This window comes from Lampetra fluviatilis, chromosome 22 (genome assembly GCF_964198595.1).
Source record: "Lampetra fluviatilis chromosome 22, kcLamFluv1.1, whole genome shotgun sequence".
NCBI classification, from domain to species: domain Eukaryota; kingdom Metazoa; phylum Chordata; class Hyperoartia; order Petromyzontiformes; family Petromyzontidae; genus Lampetra; species Lampetra fluviatilis.
Window position 1 is genome coordinate 6,880,950 of NC_136296.1, and position 19,956 is coordinate 6,900,905.

At 43.6% G+C, this 19,956-nt stretch overlaps 1 protein-coding gene across 2 annotated transcripts in view; it reads left to right on the top strand.

Moving 5' to 3' along the window:
- The window catches only part of LOC144938476 (otoferlin-like), a 63,635-nt gene extending 49,300 nt beyond the window's left edge, over window positions 1-14,335 (top strand). For both annotated transcript variants that reach the window (XM_078866328.1, XM_078866329.1), the window contains 8 exons: window positions 1,159-1,319; window positions 2,675-2,817; window positions 4,173-4,261; window positions 6,550-6,648; window positions 8,356-8,597; window positions 11,555-11,733; window positions 12,607-12,707; window positions 13,218-14,335. In XM_078866328.1, the coding sequence (XP_078722454.1) occupies window positions 1,159-1,319; window positions 2,675-2,817; window positions 4,173-4,261; window positions 6,550-6,648; window positions 8,356-8,597; window positions 11,555-11,733; window positions 12,607-12,707; window positions 13,218-13,395 (1,192 nt within the window). In that variant the 3' untranslated portion in view covers window positions 13,396-14,335. The remainder of the gene's footprint in view (window positions 1-1,158; window positions 1,320-2,674; window positions 2,818-4,172; window positions 4,262-6,549; window positions 6,649-8,355; window positions 8,598-11,554; window positions 11,734-12,606; window positions 12,708-13,217) is intronic.
- The last annotated feature ends 5,621 nt before the right edge of the window (window positions 14,336-19,956 follow it).

Genomic DNA, 19,956 nt, shown 5'->3' on the forward strand with positions numbered 1-19,956 from the left:
TTCTACGTGACTTTACCGAAAGAACCAAGAAGATGAATCCCTCCAGTCACGAAAGCTTTAAATCAAGATGGAGTTATACGTACATACACAGCAAGTACACAGCTTAGAGAGTGTCTACACTTAAATTTTGACTTAAAACTTTCGTGACTGCAGGAATTCATATTCTTTGGTTCTGTCGGTAAAGTCACGTAGATAGAAAAATAATAATAATAAAAAAGTGAATAAAAATATAGACTGCCAGTATGCGCACTCTGTTTAATAACCATTGCTACAGTCTATACAGACTGCCAATATGCTCACCAACTTAAAAATCAGGCTACTGTCTACATTATAGACTGCCAGTATACTCACTGAGGTTAAGAACCAGGCTACAGTTTACATTAGTGTTATTTTATTTTTTTATTCACTCAAATTTTTATTTTTCTATCTACGTGACTTTACCGAAAGAACCAAATAATATTGCGTCTACGCTTGTTTTAAGATTGGACAATTAAGAATGGGATTCTGCCATGGTAAGCACACTGGACTAACAATCCAGCGATACCTGAATCAATCTCCTGGCATGGCTGTTGAAAGAATTAGCAGGTTTTCTTAAATCGCCCCAACAGCACAGTTTGTTTTGTGTTGTTTTTATTTGTTGACGCAAGTAAGGAGCATTCGGCTGTTTGCTGTTTTCCACGAATTACCCGTGGAGAAACATGGCGACAAGAAGTCTCAGCAGCGTATAAATCATAACGTGGCACAAACTGAGTCGCAAACTCAGCAGGTCAGTTGCGCTGGGTTGAAGTGTGATTACTCCCACCACGTCCTAGATGTCAGGCCAGGATTGTAGGGCAGCATGAAATCTCAAATCAGGAGGCTCTCTAGAGCCTCCTCCTCTAGTGGAGGCGGAGGTCCTTCCACCAGCAGCGGCATGAGTTGGCGATTTGAGTGCCGTACTTCAATTAAAGGGGGCAGTTTGAAATATTTGGACATCAAATTTGTTTGCTCCACAAGTAGCAATACAAGTGGACCATCTCAGCAGTGCTGGAGGGATGCTGTGGGAATGCGCCGTAGTGAAATGCAGGTTCAACCGACGCAGCATTGTGAACAGCAGTGACGGCACGAACTTGTGCGCAACGAGCTGAACACGCTGTTGCTTTGACGTCCGTTTCCCAGCCATGGCTACAATGTGTGGCGTGACCCTCAAAAGCCGACGGAGATCCTGGCCCAGCTCTGCAAGGACAACAAAATGGCCGAACCGGAATACGGGCCGATCGGCCGTGTGAAGGTGGCCAGCCGCATCTTCACAGGGCCCACCGAGTTAGAAGACGAGACCGGTGAGGATGAAAGCATTTTGTCAAAGCAGCTCAAAAGATTTAAAGCTTTCATGAGTGTAGGGATTCATCTTCTTGGTTCTTTCGGTAAAGTCACGTAGAATGGAAATAATAAAAATAAAACATAAAATAATTCTCACGACGTTTCGGCCACAACGCAAGCAGCCGTCCTCAGGTGGAGAACAGGTCTTCTCGACAGGTCTTCTCGACAGACCTGTTCTTCATCTGAGGACGGCTGCTTGCGTTGTGGCCGAAACGTCGTGAGAATTAATTTTTTATGTTTTATTTTTATTATTTTATTATTTCCATTCTACGTGACTTTACCGAAAGAACCAAGAAGACAGCTCAAAAGAGTTGTGTTTTGAAGGGTACAAATCTCAACTTTGTGGTCACCGCCGCCTTTGGGTTTGTGAAAATCAGCACCGTTTTTTTTCTTCTTGGTTATTTCGGTAAAGCCACGTAGAATGGAAATAATAAAATAATAAAATTATGTTTTATTTTTATTATTGTATTATTTCCATTCTACGTGGCTTTACCGAAAGAACCAAGAAGATGAATCCCTGCAGTCACGAAAGCTTTAAATCGAAATAGCACCGTTTTTATGAGGATGTACCGCCCTACGGAAGGTGGTAGCGGTTATCATCATTATCTTCGTTGTCATCATCAAACATGCTCTGTCCACTGCTGCTGCATGAAGGCTTCCCAAATGCATCACCATTCTTCACAGTTTCATGCTACAATAATCCATCCAGCTCCTTCACACGAGCTGATCTCATTGCTCCGTATCCATGCTGGTTGTCCTCAGGCATGTCCCCTCCTTGTGCTGCCACTCCATCGTAATTCTCAACCATTGGCCATCATGCCTTCGAGTCATGTGCCCTTCCCAAGCCCACTTTAATTCTTAAAAGTCTATATGAATCTTGATTTGTTTCTTGATCCATGTGTTCCTTTTTCTGTCTCCTCACTGTAATACCCAAGCATACATGCTTTGCACACTTTTCTTAATTTGTTCCATTTTATTTGTCTGCCCATGTTTCTGATTCCTGTCAGAGCAGGTAACAGGCTTCTGATGGAACACTTTCTTCGTCAAGCATATTGTTACATTGCTTTCGACCGTCAAGTTCGGTCTTCCAAAAAAATTACAGCAATCTGCCGTTGATTGCCTCTTTTCTTAATTTGTTAACACGAATTAAGAAAAGATTATCCACAGAAACAAGTTATTGTCTTCCTAAAATTGTATTGGAAAATAAAGGCATATACATGAATGGAGAATTAACCATTTTCAGATTTGCTGATGACAGCGATTATAATAATCAGTGGAAATCAATCACAAGATTGTGTGTGTTTCATGATTTCAGGCCACATAAAGGAGACCAATGAGCATCTGGCACTCAAGGTCCTGCACAACTGGGGAGAGATCAGCCCCAAGGGCTGCCGGCTGGTGCCAGAGCATGTGGAGACACGGCCTCTCCTTCACCCTGACAAGCCTGGCATTGAGCAGGTGGATGGATACCTCCAGCATTTGTTTTCTCCCTCCACGTTTAGAAACGTGCACTTAAAAGAGTGTTTAGATTATTTTGCTGCAATAAATATGCCACGTGATGAGCCACTTTGTTGAGCTATAATTTGTGGTCGAAAATGTATGAATGAAAATCGCTCGTTTCTCAGGTTAGAGTGATGAGCTGGGACCGCTGAAATCCGCTGTGGCGATTTGTTCTCTCCCTCGCCTGATATACAGGAGGTCGTGGGTTCAATCCTGACCCTGACACCTGTATATTTGGAGTTTGCATGTTCTGCCTGTCGTCACGTGGATTTTTCTCCGGGTCCTCTGGTTTTTCCCTCCACATTTAGAAACATGCATTTAGAGTATTTTGCTGCTATAAAAGTCACTTTGTTGAGCTATCATTTGTGGACAGGTCACTTCTGAAAAAGTAAGCTAATAGTTCAGCGGGTATTTTGGCGTCACCTGGTCGAACACCATATGAGACTAGGCTCTAAAGAACGCTGTCTCTGGTGTGGACCAATCAGTTTCAAAGACAATGCATAAATTATCATAGTATTGTTTTTTGTTTGCATTTGACTGCAAGTATTGTGGTTAATGTAAGCATGATTCCTTGCAAAAGGTGTCAGTTTTGTTGCCAGAAAAAATGGGAAAAATCCTATTAGTATAGCTCAGCGGGTCTTACCAGGTAAGATAAAACATAGTTTAGTTATGTGAGTATACATTTATTTAAGTGATTTGTTTACCTTTACCATACTTTGCGTCCCTATCGTGTTTGTTTGTTGTAGTAACGTTCTGATCCGCCCCTTACCGAACATCTGTAAAAAATAACTTAATAGCTCATCGCATTCCTCCAGTACAAATAAATATTCTGATTCTGACTATAATTTAACCACGTTCTACACATTACAGAGCATGTGGCATTGCGTAAAATCAGATGAGATCTCGGTTTTGAGCCCTCGGTTACCTTCTGCAAGATGGAGGAGTTTCATTGTGAAAGCAATGCAACTATTTCACAAAAAGACTCTTTTACATAGGTTAATGTATGTAACATCATGAGTACTTAACTGGTGTCTGGATTTCCGTTGTACAGGGGGGCCCAGATGTCTTGTGACCCAAATTAATTGACCCCCTAACAATGGTTTCCCTTTGCGTATTAATTTTTGTTTTAAATAAACCTTACTTACAAAAATATTTTAGAAAATGAAATGGGAGGGAGGAGCGTCACAAGATATCTGGGCCACCCTGTACATCTGAATTCCGTCGCCGGGCTATCGCACACAATATTTGAACAGTGCAGTTCCCCCCGTGTAAAAAGGGCCTTAAATTCTGAAATGAAACTTTCATCGTTGCAGGGCCGTGTGGAAATGTGGGTGGACATGTTTCCAAAGGACCTGCCGCACCCAGGGCCACCTGTGGACATCTCTCCACGCAAACCCAAGAGGTCTGCGTTGTCTGCGTGGATCTGCGGTGTCCAAATAGTCGTCAGAACTTACCTTAGAAGGGGTGTTTTCTTTGAGCTCAAAGAGCCTGCAGTGGCTAAGCACACGTGACACGTGTTATAACCAGTTGACAGCAAATTGATTCGTTTTGAAGCTTTGGGGTTTAAGAAATGTAATTATATCGGTGCTTTTTTGGTGTTTCAACAATTCGTTTTTTAGTGAAGTTGACTTGATTTGAAGCTTTCGTGACTGTAGGAATCCATACTCTTTGGTTCTTTCGGTGAAGTCACCTGGATAGAAAAATAAATAATGCATATTTAGCAATCTTTGGAAGGACGTTGATCAACCAAGTAAAGTGTTTACTCTTGTGTTGGCCGACTCTCTGAGTTGCATTACATTTCTAAGTTTGCTAAATTTGATATATATTTTTTTATTTTCCTCTCTCTCACCTTGTTCCCTCTTTGAATTCCACCCCCACCCTCTCACCCACAGCAGCCCCTCCCCTCCCCCCCTCGGATCTATATAATGCCCCATCACAGCGACTTATTTCTCTTTCTCACCTGAAGACGATTGCTTGTTGTTGCGATCGAAACGTCGTGATCTATTATTTATTTTTCTATCTACGTGACTTTACCGAAATGTCTGCCGTTGTCTGCCTGGGACTCGCAGTGCCTGTGCACGGATCAGTAGTTCTCATCTATCGCCGTTCATCGTGCTCAGTAAAAAGCTATGAATGCGCATTGTCAAAATAATAGAGCGGTGTTGCTGCTTACGTTTGTAAAAGGCTTAAATTCGACTGCTGCATGAGGCAGTGCGCATCTGTTTACAGCCCTGAGCCAGTGGTGTTTAATTCCGCTTTATTATGGCGAGGGAGAGTGTATCCATAGGACCATCGGTGTTGACATCCGATAAAGTGATAACTAATATTATTTTAACCCCAGACAGATGAAGGGATGAGCTGACCTCCAACTGGGATTTAAACTGATAATGGTAATGATGGTAATGATAATGGTGATGGTGCTGATGATGATAGTTATGATGGTGTTGCTGATGATGATGGTGGTGATGATAATAATGATGATGCTGATGGTGATGATGGTGGTGGTGATTATAACGATGATGGTGGTGATGATGATTAGCACAGTTGGCTACGTACAGTGCAAAAACACATTCCTGCGGAGGGAGCTGGTAGGAACGTTGGGTTGCTCGGTCAATGGCCAGGGTCAACGGCGGCGTGGTGTATTCCGCAAATATGCCCGACTGTGAGGGCGGGCACAAGCCGGCGTGAGTAGGTTAAACGTTGAGTTTTATAAGGGCACCACGGGGTGACCAGCCCCTCCCCACCCAGCCCCACCCCTCCCACCCCCCACCCAGCCCCACCCTCCCCACCCAGCCCCTCCCCACCCAGCCCCTTCCCACCCTCCCCACCCAGCCCCCCCCCTCCCCACCCAACCCCTCCCTCCCTCCCCACCCAGCCCCTCCCCACCCTCCCCTCCCCACCCAGCCCCTCCCAACCCTCCCCACCCAGCCCCTCCCCACCCTCCCCACCCAGCCCCTCCCCACCCTCCCCTCCCCACCCAACCCCTCCTCACCCAGCCCCTCCCTGCACGACGGACACAATAATCCCCTGTGTGCTGGTGTAACCAGGAGGTTCCTACCAGTATAAGTTCAACATAACATACAAACTCACAACCCAGGCCACTTGCAAATGAGACTCGATCCTTGTCTCTTGAGTCCTCACCTGGTTTAACAAAATAAACTTGAACCTTTTCCACTGTGTCATCTAGCTGGATTATACCGTATGAATGGAAAAAAAACACGTTACCTGTGTTAATGCCAATGAGGGTTGAGATGCACTTGTTAGCAAATCAGTTGCAATGATTAAGCAATCGAACGAGCATTTGTGCTGGAAGATGTACACTTACCCGACCAACGTGTTTGTATGTACCTGGATGAAAAACACAGAACAGGCTTTAACGTTTCTGGCATTAATACAGCAGGTGTTAAGATGCTCAAACACCAAATAGACACCTATTACAAGGCATCAAGTCTGCATTAACCACACACTTGTGGTAATACAGGCAAACAAATATGCATTGATGATGTATGCATTGCCATAGAAACTGATTGGCCTACATCAGAGAGATTTTTTTAATATACATTTGAATATACCTCGCCATATTAATACATTCTGTGAACATTCCTCTTCTGCAACGCATCAAACACAAATGTGTTTGGCACGCAACAATCCTCTCTCGATCTCCCCCTGCGCTCACCCTCCCCCCCACAGCTACGTGCTCAAGGTTGTGATATGGAACACGGATGACGTGAAGCTTGAGGACGACAATTTCTTCACAGGCGAGCGATCGAGCGATATTTACGTGCGCGGGTACGTACAGCCTCGCCTCACCCCCACTCCCCATGGCCTCTTTCTATATTTTTCATACCTGTATCTCCTATCTCATTTGCCCTTCTTGCTGCAGGCTACATTTTTTTGTTTTTACTCATTAAAACTTTCAACTCAACTTTTGCAGCCCTCTTTATTAAGTACAGAATTAAAATTTCCCCATAATTGATTTCCACTGGTTATGATCACTGTCATCAGCTCAATCTGAAATGTTTAATTATTTCTTCATTTATGTTCATGCCATTTATTTTCCAACACGATTTATGGAAGACAATCCTTTGTTTCTGCGAATGACGTTCACAAGTGGTAAGCCACCTAGCTAGACTCATCCTTCTGACAAGTATCTTGTTACTTTCTTCATGTGGCCTCAGTGTAGCCGTATCAATAATTTCTTTGTCAGTTTAACGCGTAGATTTTCGCGACCAATAATATCCACAAGAGGTTTTTTATTGGGTTAGATCGCGTAAGTAAAAATGTGTCGTTCAATCCGCCACCATCGCACACAGCCAATGAGTAAGGTTTGTCACGTAAACAAAACGTGCCAATTCGTGACTAGTTCAGCACACTGGTGTGTTGGAGAGTAAACCCACAACATCTGCAATATGAGTACAACGTTTCGCCAGTGGTTGTTATTCCCTGCTCGAGACCAGTTTCCTACAGAAATTCACGGGGTCACACTAATCACCACAGAGTACCGCAAACTGCTGTAAACTTAGCGCAAAGTACCACAAATTAGCAACCAAAGTACCATAAATTGCACTCTCCACCCGCAACTCTCCCCCCAGCTGCCCTAGCCCCCACATTTTTTCAACTGCGTGAATTTTGTAACTTTTCAAACTTTCCAAATTTGGGTCATGATACCAGAACCAGGGCACAGGATATTTCACTGCCACGGTGAAGCACATCGTGCATATTCTTACAGTCAATGTACCCATTGCATTAACCAGGGCAGGCCTGCCGAACTTCAACCATGAACCTCCACAACAAGTAGCAAACGTATTCTTAGGTTTTTTCGGTAATGTACTTGATACAGCAAGCGTGCTGTGACGGTTCCACCTGAAGACGGAAGCTTGTGTTGCCTCCGAAACGTCGTGATTTTTTTGATTTATTTTACTTTTATTAATTTTAATTTTTTACCTGCGTGACTTTACCGAAAAAACCTAAGAATATGAATCCTTGCAGTCACGAAAGCTTCAAATCTAGAATGAAGTGGCAAACGTGCGACTCCTCGCTCGGCCATGTCCCTGCACGTGGCATGCAAATATCCACGATGAACGAGCAACCTCGCGCTCGCCTCAACCGCTTATTGCAAATTAAATTGAGCGTGCCCGTGTCGTTTGTCGTGGTGTTTGTCTAAAACCCTTTGAATCGGTGAGATCATTGTAATGTCCTTGGTTCTTTCGGTAAAGTCACGTAGAATGGAAATAATAAAATAATAAAAATTCAACATAATAAATTAATTCTCACGACGTTTCGGCCACAACGCAAGCAGCCGTCCTCAGGTGGAGAACATGTCTGTCTATGAGACGGAGTCTGAATGACAAGCCCCAGGCTTGGAGCGACTATTTAAGTCGCGTGACTTTACCGAAAGAACCAAGAAGATGAATCCCTGCAGTCACGAAAGCTTTCAATCGAAATCATTGTAATGGTTAACTCTTCTGAACCGGCTGATGCGGTGCTCGCGAGCAGCTGGCTCAAGGGGAAGGAAGTGGACAAGCAGGACACGGACGTGCACTACCACTCGCTCACGGGCGAGGGCAACTTCAACTGGCGCTTCATCTACCCCTTCGACTACCTGGTGGCTGAGGAGAAGATTGTCTTCTTCAAGAAGCAGTCCATCTTCGATTTGGATCCAACCGAGTTCAGGATGCCAGCGATCCTCAACATGCAAGTGTGGGACGCCAACCACTTCTCTGCCGATGATTTTCTTGGTGAGGTCCTGTTCATGTTTTTGTGTGTGTGTGACTGTGTGTACACGTGTGTGCGTATATGTGTGGGGAGTGGTAGCCTAGTGGTTAGTGCACTGCGCTACGAACCTGTCGACCCGAGTTCGATTCCCGCTTACGACCAACAACAGTGGCGAATTTCTGAACTCGTCATTGGTCTGTCTGGGGTCGACTCGGTTTTCAAAATGAGTACTTGGTGAGGTGTGAAAAATATCAGCACTCAGAAGAGGAAGGCAGCGAGGCATGGTGTTGACCACCCACCCCCTCGTGTGCCATGCCGGCCTTCATAGGTGCTCGCTAACAGCAACTTGCACCAACAGTCTGTTTAAGGCTATATGGGGGGGTCTTTGTTGTGTGGATGTGTGGGCATATTGGTGCAGTGGCATTCTACACAGTCAACATAACTCAAAGTGATTTCTTGCACAAATGAGCATTGAAACGATGCTCATCTCTTGTTTACAGCCCTGAGGTAGTGGTGGAAAAATCACATTTCCATGGCAGGGGCCATTCTCCACTCTACGTTTTTCCCTTGATGCCCCCTATAGAACTCGTCATTGCAACCTGTACATGCCCCCCCCTCCCCCGGATATCTGGAGAGATCATCACTGGGCCGTCTTCGTCCTAAAGCTCCTCTTAAACATGTTAACTAACAGACTACCAAGTTTCTATAACTCGCTCCCATAGCCTCAGAAGTTCTTCCTTTTTCTCACAAAAAAATAACATTTGCCTAAACTTTGGTAAAAAAAATTAATTCCGCATTTCTGCTTCATGTTTGTGGAACACTCTTGCCGATCATCTACAGCTTGTTTCCCTCCCTTAACTCTTTTATCTTGTTTGTACAATTGTGTTCTATCCAGTCGCCAAAATGTCACAGTATAGTCTGCATAAAAATAAGTTTTACCCTTTCTGGCAATACAACATGCGTTAAGATGCTTAAACACCAAATAGATGCCTTTTGCAAGGAATCAACATGCAAACAAAAACACATTATTTGAAGGGTGTCTCTGGTGTAGGCGAATCAGTTTCAAAGACAGCGCCATATATTATCAGTGCATGTGTAATAATCCTTCTTGAGACGGCTTCGGAATCAGTCCTTTTTATTTCCACTCCACAATACACTTTACTCACTCACTCTCCGTTGCTGGCAGACAACGGAGAGAGGACAGACTTCGCACTAAGTCCCCACCGCGCACGTGGCACCCAGAGCCCCCGTCCGCGCGTGACCCTGCTCTTGTCGGTTTCCAGTCTGCTCTCGATCGTTCTCTCTCACTCTCTCTTAATCCCTTCGTCACGTGGTCCCCCCAGCCAATCGTTCATGGACAGCTTCGACCATTCTCGATGGTTCCCTGTCAATCCCGGGTCCACGCCCCTCATCCGGCTCCCCATTAGCTGGGGCCCCGAAAGGCTAGGCCAATCACTCCTGATGACATGCCGTGATCACGCCGGGGCCATGCTCCCTATCTCAACCCTTATTGGCTACAAGCAGGACCGGCAAGCCAATCCCCACGTGAACCCTCTATGGCTGTTATTACACTTGTTTGTTTGCATGTTCACCACAAGTGCATGTGGTTAATGCAGACTTGATTCCTTGCAAAAGGTTTCTATTTGGTGTTTGAACATGTTCACGTTTCATCTTCTTGGTTCTTTCGGTAAAGTCACGTAGAATGGAAATAATAAAATAATACAAATAAAACATAATAAAGTAATTCTCACGACGTTTCGGGAAGACAGACCTGTTCTTCACCTGAGGAGGGCTGCTTGCGTTGTGGCCGAAACGTCGTGAGAATTGTATTTTATTATGTTTTATTTTTATTATTTTATTATTTCCATTCTACGTGACTTTACCGAAAGAACCAAGAAGATGAATCTCTGCAGTCACGAAAGCTTTAAATCGAAATCTTCACGCTTGTTGTATTGCCAGAAAGGGTAAAACGTATTCTTATTTTTCATACTTTTATACTGGCAAAAAGGTTCCATAATATAGTCTGCATACATTGTAAACCACTGTTTCTTACATGAACAATTTTAAAAAATGTTTGTGAGTATAAACATCATATTCCATCATTCAATGGGTGCTTCTCTATATGCATCAGTGTCGAAACCAAGGAAGAGCAAGATTAGTTCCTTGGTGTACGGCATCCCAGTACTGTATATGGGATTTCGCTAAAATGTAACTCGTAATTAGGAGACGAATTTCATCTACATTACGTTAAATTTGAAGCTATGGAATTTAAAATCTGTAAAGTATAAATGATTTTGGGGGATATTGAAAAATGCACGGTTTATTGTTGGTCCTAGCATACATTTCAAACTGCTCCAGGTAGTTTGTGCGCAGTTTTCTTACTGTGCCAGTTGCGTAACTTATTTGGAGCATTATTACTACATGTTTCCATAACATTATGGAATTTCACGTTAAATATTTGCTTAACAAAGGTTTGCTGCGTTCCTAAGTGTGATTTAATAACATCTTTGGGCCGATTTTTTTTTCTCCCATAGGATCGCATCTCCAATTATATAATGGAAGTCAATGGAAAAATAGGGTTTATGGAATTTTGCTTCACAGGCAACTTTTCAGGAATATATTTGTTCCGTATATCGAGGGATGCCTGTACATGACACGTTTTTATTATTATAATTATAACGAGCTTGACATTTTAGGACGACCCTTCTCCTGCAAAGTTGTTTATACATGCCCCTATGCATGTTCTTAGGTTTATTTGGTAAAGTCACGTAGGTAAAAAATTAAAATTAATTTTAAAAAATCACGACTTTCGGAGGCAACACAAGCCTCCGTCTTCAGGTGGAACCGTCACAGCACGATAGCTAATTTTAAATATTTTTACCTACGTGACTTTACCGAAAAAAAACTAAGAATATGGATCCTTGCAGTCACGAAAGCTTCAAACCTAGAACCTATGCATGTTGTCCCCTGTCATACCCAGGTAAAATTGAGTTGGACCTCAACCGCTTCCCACGAGGAGCCAAGTCGTCCAAGCAGTGCTCGTTGAACATGCTCAAGATGGACGGCTCAGTGCCCATGGCCTCCATCTTCAAGCTCAAACGGATCAAGGGCTGGTGGCCTTTTGTCTCCACCGATGACAACAATGAACAGGAGCTCACGGTACGGCGTTCGTCTTCATGAATCTCCCAGAGAGAATGATCGCGCACGAAGCCACTGCTGTTGTTGTCCCTCGGTAAAACAATTGGAAATGTTTTGCCCTGGAAGGCCTCCATGAGTTTCAAGACTTTTTTTCAGGAGGATCCTGCTAAGTTTCGTCGCAGGGGTGAATTTTGCGATGTACATTTCGTACGGATATAATATTTGTAGCAACTACAAATCGATGTCTAAGCTGGAAATCCCACAGTTGGCTTTAGAGCACAACGAGTGAAGCCCCCTCATGCCCTCACAGAACGCTCACAGTTGACATGACAGTGGAAAACATCGTGAACTTATGTCCACAGCAAGAGTATGAATGGACGAGTGGCGACGTGAGAGAATATAAATTGTATTCTTAGGTTTTTTCGGTAATGTCACGTCGGTAAAACATCAAAATTAATGAAAATAAAATAAAATAAATGTTGATGTTTTACCGACGTGACTTTACCGAAAAAACCTAAGAATATGAATCCTTGCAGTCACGAAAGCTTCAAATCTAGAATATAAATTGTATTTTTGCTTCTAGATTTGAAGCTTTCGTGACTGCAAGGATTCATACTCTTAGGTTTTTTCGGTAAAGTCACGTAGGTAAAAAATAAAATTAAAAAGTTAATAAAAGTAATAGTGGAAATAAAATAAAATAATAAATCACGACGTTTCGGAGGCAACACAAGCAGTAATTTTAGCTGTGACGGTCCCACCTGATGACGGAGACTTGTGTTGCCTCCGAAACGTCGTTATTTATTATTGTATTTCCATTATTACTTTTATTAACTGCGACCCCTGCGTGCCCCCTCTGTGACCTCTGCGTGACCCCTGTGTCCATGTGTCCTGCAGGGGAAGGTGGAAGCCGAGCTGCATCTTCTGACGGCCGAAGAGGCGGAGAAGAACCCGGCAGGGCTGGGCCGCAGCGAGCCCGACCCCCTCGAGAAACCCAAGTCCGTCTCTCCTACGTTCTGCTGCTTTCACTCCTAAAAACATTCACAGCACAATTCGCACTTCTACCAGGACTTCTCACGAAAAAATGCAACGAGATATCCTGTCCTCTGTCGTATTCAGGCGTGAAAAATGCTGTGACCAGTGATGCTTTGAATACACTTAGAATCTGTTCATTCAGCCGCGAGCCAAACGCACACGGCAAGCAGAGCCAAGACACACGGCATGGCAACACAGTGTCAGGACCAGCTGCGTCTTGTAAATGACCATGGCTGCAAAGCTGGGCTTTGCAGGAATGCTTTGCAGCAATGCCTTGCTGGCACTTTTGCTTGTTTGTATTTAACTTGTCTTTTCTTGTTCCAAAGTAGAGTTCTGATAATGGAAATGCAAAACTTGTTTTGGAATGAATTGCTGTATCTTGAAACAATTATAAAAAAATGTTAAAAGATTTACATCAAATGTGATATTTTTGAACTAATGTGATTATTTTCTTTGTGTTTTGTTTCTCACAGTCGCCCAAAAACATCTTTCTCATGGCTGACAAATCCATTCAAGTCCCTCTTCCTCGTCATCTGGAAGAACTACAAGTGGTACATCATCACCGCCATCCTCCTGCTCATCTTCGCCCTCTTCATCGCCCTGCTTTTCTACACATTGCCAGGAGCCATCACAAGCAACCTCATCGGATAGGGAACCTCAGAGACAATGGCTGTGGGCAACTTCACGGTGACCAGAGTATACCAAGAGGATTGTAGCCAGAGCTCTTGAACTTTCTACAGGGTTACAAGAGCGCGAGATCACACCGCCTGTTTATAATTCATGGAGCACGGGTGCACACAACTCAAGGGATATGTTGATGATGTTACATTGTAAACATGTCCCACATAATGGCAGCATCTCCCATGGATTTACACATGCACAGCTGTTGGGAGGACACTAGAAATGACAAAAAAACAAGATCCTCTTGAGTTGTGTACCAACCATGGGAACGTCTTGGCTTCCTGCTAAGATATCAACAACAATAAATAGATGTGATTTATTAAATCAGGTATGTGTGCTTGTAGAGAATACACCACTGGGCAGGTAATCGTGATTGTCCTGTGTAGCCCAGCGATGTCCTTTCGGGTTGCAGTGCATTTTATTCAGCACAATGTCCGATGCATGTGCTGGGAGTTTCTGGAATTTAATTAAATTCTTGAAACAACTCTTGAGTTCCTAAAGAAGATACCCAGCTTGTCAAGCGAAATGTTGGACCTCGTGGTGAACAACACACAGTACAACCCGAAACACATTGCAGTGTACAGAATATATCTAAACACAAAAGGATCTGTTACACTAAGTAAAATTACTTCTTGGGTTCGTAAGCCTGTGGTCCGTTGACTCAATGCCGGACCAAATTTTTGTTTTACAGCAGCAAATGTTTAAGCTGGCAAACCCTGAACCAATGTCATCTTTCTGAGTCTCATTAGCAGATCGTGGCATATTTTACACGCACGCTGTTGTTTTACTTCATGTTACGTACGAGATCCCATCCACTAACATCGGCAACATATGCTTGAACAGGTTCAACCGATAATCAGAGTTAGAAGCGCAAAATAATTTCCAGGGGTTTTCCTCTTAAACAAATGCTGCTGGAGAACTTTGGTCCGGAATGCCTCTCGGATCATTGACCAAAAATCGTATTTTAAGTGGTTAAACAGCACCATTGTCTACATTACATCAATACATAACATTGATATACTGTATGTGTACATATCGATCAGCAGCTGATTTAGTTTCACTTATTGTAAATTTAGAATAAGGACGTGGTGCATTAAATGTTACTTTTGTATGTGCTGTTGTGTAATTCATGTGCACTTTTTTTGCGTGCTTATGGACTAATGAGATGAACTTGTCGCTTAGGGAATAGATATACTTCAGCTCGGGTAAATGCAACTTTGGAATTACGGTCTTTATTGTTTTGCCCAAGGTAGCAAGACTGAGATGCCCAAAGTTCATATCCATAGAGGGCTTGCTTTACACATGTTTATCAATTTTTATTAACCACTGATGAAAATGTGGATAGATTGAGCTTGAATACAGCATGTGGATGAATACGTATGAGAGCCACTATGTATTTTGTGTGGTCACAAATTACTGGACGATCGTTCACCAAAATAAGCTCTTAAATAACTTTTTTACAGTCCTAACATTGCATAACCATTTTTAGAAATTAAAGATTGCAAGTGAATAACTGCTTACGAAAACGTAATGCACAGTAACGGATGAACAGTAATTGTGTTTTTAAAGTGCCTAAATGCAGCCCACATCTCAAGGTAGTATTAAAACATAGAACGATAACAATCTTCTTGGTTCTTTCGGTAAAGTCACGTGGAATGGAAATAATAAAATAATACAAATTAAACATAATAAAATGCAAGCAGCTGTCCTCAGGTGGAGAACAGGTCTGTCGAGAAGAGAGAGTCTGAATGGACAGAGTCTGAATGTCTTCTCGACAGACCTGTTCTCCACCTGAGGACGGCTGCTTGCGTTGTGGCCGAAACGTCGTGAGAATTATTTTATAATGTTTTATTTTTATTATTTTATTATTTCCATTCTACGTGACTTTACCGAAAGAACCAAGAAGATGAATCCCTGCAGTCACGAAAGCTTTAAATCGGAACAATAACAATATTCTTTGGTTCTTTCGGTAAAGTCACGTAGATAGAAAATTAATAGATCACAACGTTTCGATCGCAACACAAGCAACCGTCATCACGTGAGTGCAGCAGCAGACTGCAGCAGCAGTTCTCCTACTGCTTTTCTCACCTGATGACGGTTGCTTGTGTTGCGATCGAAACGTCGTGATCTATTAATTTTCTATCTACGTGACTTTACCGAAAGAGCCAAAGAGTATGGATTCCTGCAGTCACGAAAGCTTCAAATCAACAACAACAATAACCAAGGACAAGATTTGGGAAATACAAAAGGCAAAACATTGAGGTAGAAGACAAAGGAAGACAAGATAACTTTAACAAGCCAGGACCACTAATGAGACAGAGAAGAAGGCCTTTAGGAGTGCCGGAGTGACGGAGGCCCAGCACTGATGAGGGAACAACCAAAGGCCACAGGGTTGTACATTTTTCCCACACACCAAATCCAGAGATAATTCTCAGTCACTGTAGGTTTATCCAAACTATTCCGTATACTGTACTGTGATAATGTTGAACACACTGTCACTACCATATCTCATCACAAATCAATGCCACCCGAACACATGCCAATTCCCTGGGATGACAACCCTATCCTACACCAGCCCTATCCGACGATACCCAATCCCAACACCAACCCGCATGAAACTCCAACCGGCCCAATCGCACCATGAACTGCAACCGTTTAAACTGCACCGACCATGCCATCTGCCCAAAAGCTACCAGAATAACTCCAATTCTACCTGGGACTAGTGCCGCCAGTGGGTCCCCGAAGAGACCAGCATGATCGGGAGCTCATACCCAGCAAGACCATCGGAGAGCCCAAGTAGTACCACAACCACGTGCCAGCAAGCTCGAGGACAGCCACCATGGGACCCCTGGGGCCCGTGAGGCTCACGTGACCTCGAGCACCAGGAGGTCCCAGGTCAGGCTTGACACCACCATAGCCCCCGCGAGACCTCCGGCACTGCCAGCGCCCAGCGCCAACGAGCCCGGGAGAGAAGCCTTGGTGCAGCCCCAAGCAGAGGAAAGCAGCAGCAACAAGTAAAGAGGCCGGAGGCAAGACGAATGGCAAACGTTCGCCAGGAAGCATTATGGACAATTGGAACCACTTCGGAAGACCTATTGTTACTTTATTCAAATGCCTTGCTGTGGTTTATGCATGATAGCCATGTTAAGACTGCAGCAATTTGTAAAAGTATCGCCTTATTAGAATGTATAAATGAAAGATTGTTATTAGTTCCTAACGCTTACGGTATGCTAGCCTGATGTGCAGATATTTTGTAAATTCAAGCCATAATGGTCTTCATATTGGGTTTTTTTATTTAAAAAATGTATGCAGAAAATCTCCATTGACACTGTCATTAATTTTTTTTAAATAGAATAATATAAACAAAATCGTCATAATATATACAAAATAATGTTCAATATTGCAGCGTTAACGAAATAAATAAAGGACACCTATATATGTTAAAAGAGAGGCACGTTGGTTTAATGCAACGTGCCAGTTTTAAAATGTGTTGTATAATAGCCTCCTGTACATATGGACTGAAACTTATCTGCGATTATCAGGGTAGAGGGTGTCCCATGGAGGAAAATCAAATATTTTATCATTTGTCGTCAATAATGTATGAATGTCAGCAGTTTGAGGAATGGCCTCGTATCGCAGAGGTTCGAGCGCTGAGCTGGTACCACTGAAATCCGCGGTGGCGAGATATCTCCCTTGCCTCATGCGCAGGAGGTCGGGGGATCGATTCCGACCCTGGCGACTGCATATGTGGAGTTTGCATATTCTCCCCGTGGTCGCGGGCATTTTTCTCCGGGTCCTCCGGATTTTCCCTCCATATTTAAAAACATGCATTGAGAGTATTTGGCTCTTATAAATTTCCACGCTATAAGCCACTCCATTGATATATATCATTTGTGGCCAGGTCGCTTCTGAAAAATTGCTATATCGCTCAGTGGGCCTCATCTGGTAGAATAAAAAAATGTGAATAATTTGATGGTCTTCTGGTGAGTTCCACCAGAATGGGTCACGTCGCTGAATGGATTGGCCACCATTGCAATAGACAGCAACCAGCGGGGCCACTCGCTCATCGTCGTAGATTATCATCACAAAGGCCCCCTTGCACGCGTCTTGTCCCCAAAATGAGATCACGCAAATAAATAAAACTACGCAAACACGTCGAGCATGAAGTGGCTCGTTTAAGTATGCGTCGCACACACACACGCAGGTGCGAATTTTTTGTTTTGTTTTTTTGACAAAGCCATATGATCCCTTCGAGACAAATTACAATGACAGCCGCAAACACGTGCCCTCAACTTCCAGCAAATGCCTGCCGCACACCTTGGCCTCACGAAGAAAATGATCACGACGTCGGCCCGCTATTACGCAGCATGCCCCTGCCACCCTGCCCCTTGCGTCTTACGGTACGCGCTGCTGACTTGAGTGCACGGGGCTCAGCCTCAAGTGGCAGGGCAGTTTGTTTGTGTAATGTTGCTCATTTTCAAAGCTTGGGCAGCACTCCGTGGAGGTTGCTTTCTTACGCAATGAAAGCGAAAGAGAAGCGGCCTGATGAGGTGTATTAACAAAACACACGCTGCTATATAACGGCATCGACAACGGCCGATCGTTTTATAACCCTTTAAATCTCCGTGTGCAAGCTGTTTTCGGATGAAAATCGGAATACATTTTCTGGGCATCCTTTCCGACATCATCACCACGTGAGTCCTGCTGACTGACAGCACCACCTTGCATTGTGGTGTTCATCCCATGGGAGTCTTGGTTTACCTCTATGGGACACCCTCTGGCCTGTTGTCTTAATAACGTCTTAGATAATGATTAACGTAATACAGAAGACTAATGTGTTACAGAATTAATAACGTCTTACATGATTAAAAACGGCTATGGTTGTAACCTGGGAGTTTCTAAGCAAAGTGAAAGATTCTGGTCATTTAATGGATACACGTTAATGTTGTATCATGCTATTAAACGTAAACCTCACTTTATATTCTTAATATTTTTCATTTATGTAACTTACATTCAGCACACATTTTGACGATAATTTTTTCACATGTAACTTTTATAACTAGTGATATTTAGATTGTATATTTAAAAGGTACGATTGAATCAAAATTACTACATGTAATACATTACTACCTGTAATACATTATTTTAAAGTAATATTGGTAGATATATCTACTTACGTATAATTTCTGTACGTTTTTACAAACCTTGTAAGAAAAAAACGAATACATGTCCCAATTGACAAAAAACTTTTTTTTGTAATAATATTATCCTATGTTAAAATATAAATACAAAATATTATGTGATTGTGTTTCCAGATTGTTGATTTGTATAACATTTAATAAACAATATCATAGTTTAATGGCATAAGTTTCAAATGTTATGTGAATGCATGTATACATTGGCAGCGCTATATTAATGTAAATGTAGTTGTTCTTGACTGTAAATATCTGAAAAGTATAAACTCAAGTCCCTGCCTTTGTGAGGGGGCCAAACTATCCCATTGTAAGTGTCAGACATTGCCCGTAAATGTGCACACCATAGCGCGCATCACGGAATGAGTAAACACTGAGACGTCTGTTTATATTGATGGGGGGGGGGCGCTAGGGCAGAGCCGTGTTTCTCAACGTTATTCACTCCACGGCACACACTCGACACTGATGAATGTTCGTGGCACATCGAACAAAAATCCTGGATTTTCTGGCCATTGTCCGTACGAGGGCGCTGCTGCTGTTTATGTCGCGGTGGAATGGTTTATCACGCAGGACCTGCACCCGATTGGTCGATGGTTCAAATCCATCTCCCATCCCAACAGTTTAAATTATGGGAGCAATTGTTTTATTTAAAATACCCTCTGTCCAGCGAGCAGTATACATGGGTATATCACAGTTAGTGGATCAGCGTGTAACGTGTGGCTGGTTAAAATCCGAGTACTCCCACCAAATACCCTCCGCTAGTGGAGGCCCTTCCGACAGCAGCGGCGTGAGCGAGAACTTGCAGGGCTGCGCCTCTTTTGCCCAACTGCACATGGACATTTTAAAGTCCAGGGGTGAGGTGGGTGCTGACAGCCGTCTGCTGGACTGCACCGCGAGCAATGGAAAGGAGAGGATGGGTGGGGGGGCTGGATCGGCCACTGAACAGCACGGAGGAACGTTTGTCGGTCCCAGCCTTTGAACAGTGAGCTTCTTTCCTAGAAATTCCGAAAATCCAGCGGCGCACCTGGTAACTTTGCTGCGGCACACCGGTTGTAAAGCAGTGGCGTGGTGGTTAGCGCAGCGTTGGCTTATGGAGCGCTTTTTCTGACTCGAGGCCAATAACAGTGGCTAATACTTACACCGGTCCTGTACCTCCTCTAGATGGTCTCAGCCTTGAATGTATAGCTCGTGCCGTGTGCATAATTCGGCACAGGGGATCCAGGCGTGGTGTTGGCCACCCACCCCTTCGTGTGCCATTCTGGCTGTCATGGGTGCGCGACAAAATGCCCTAAGTCTTCTTGGTTCTTTCGGTAAAGTCACGTAGAAGGGAAATAATAAA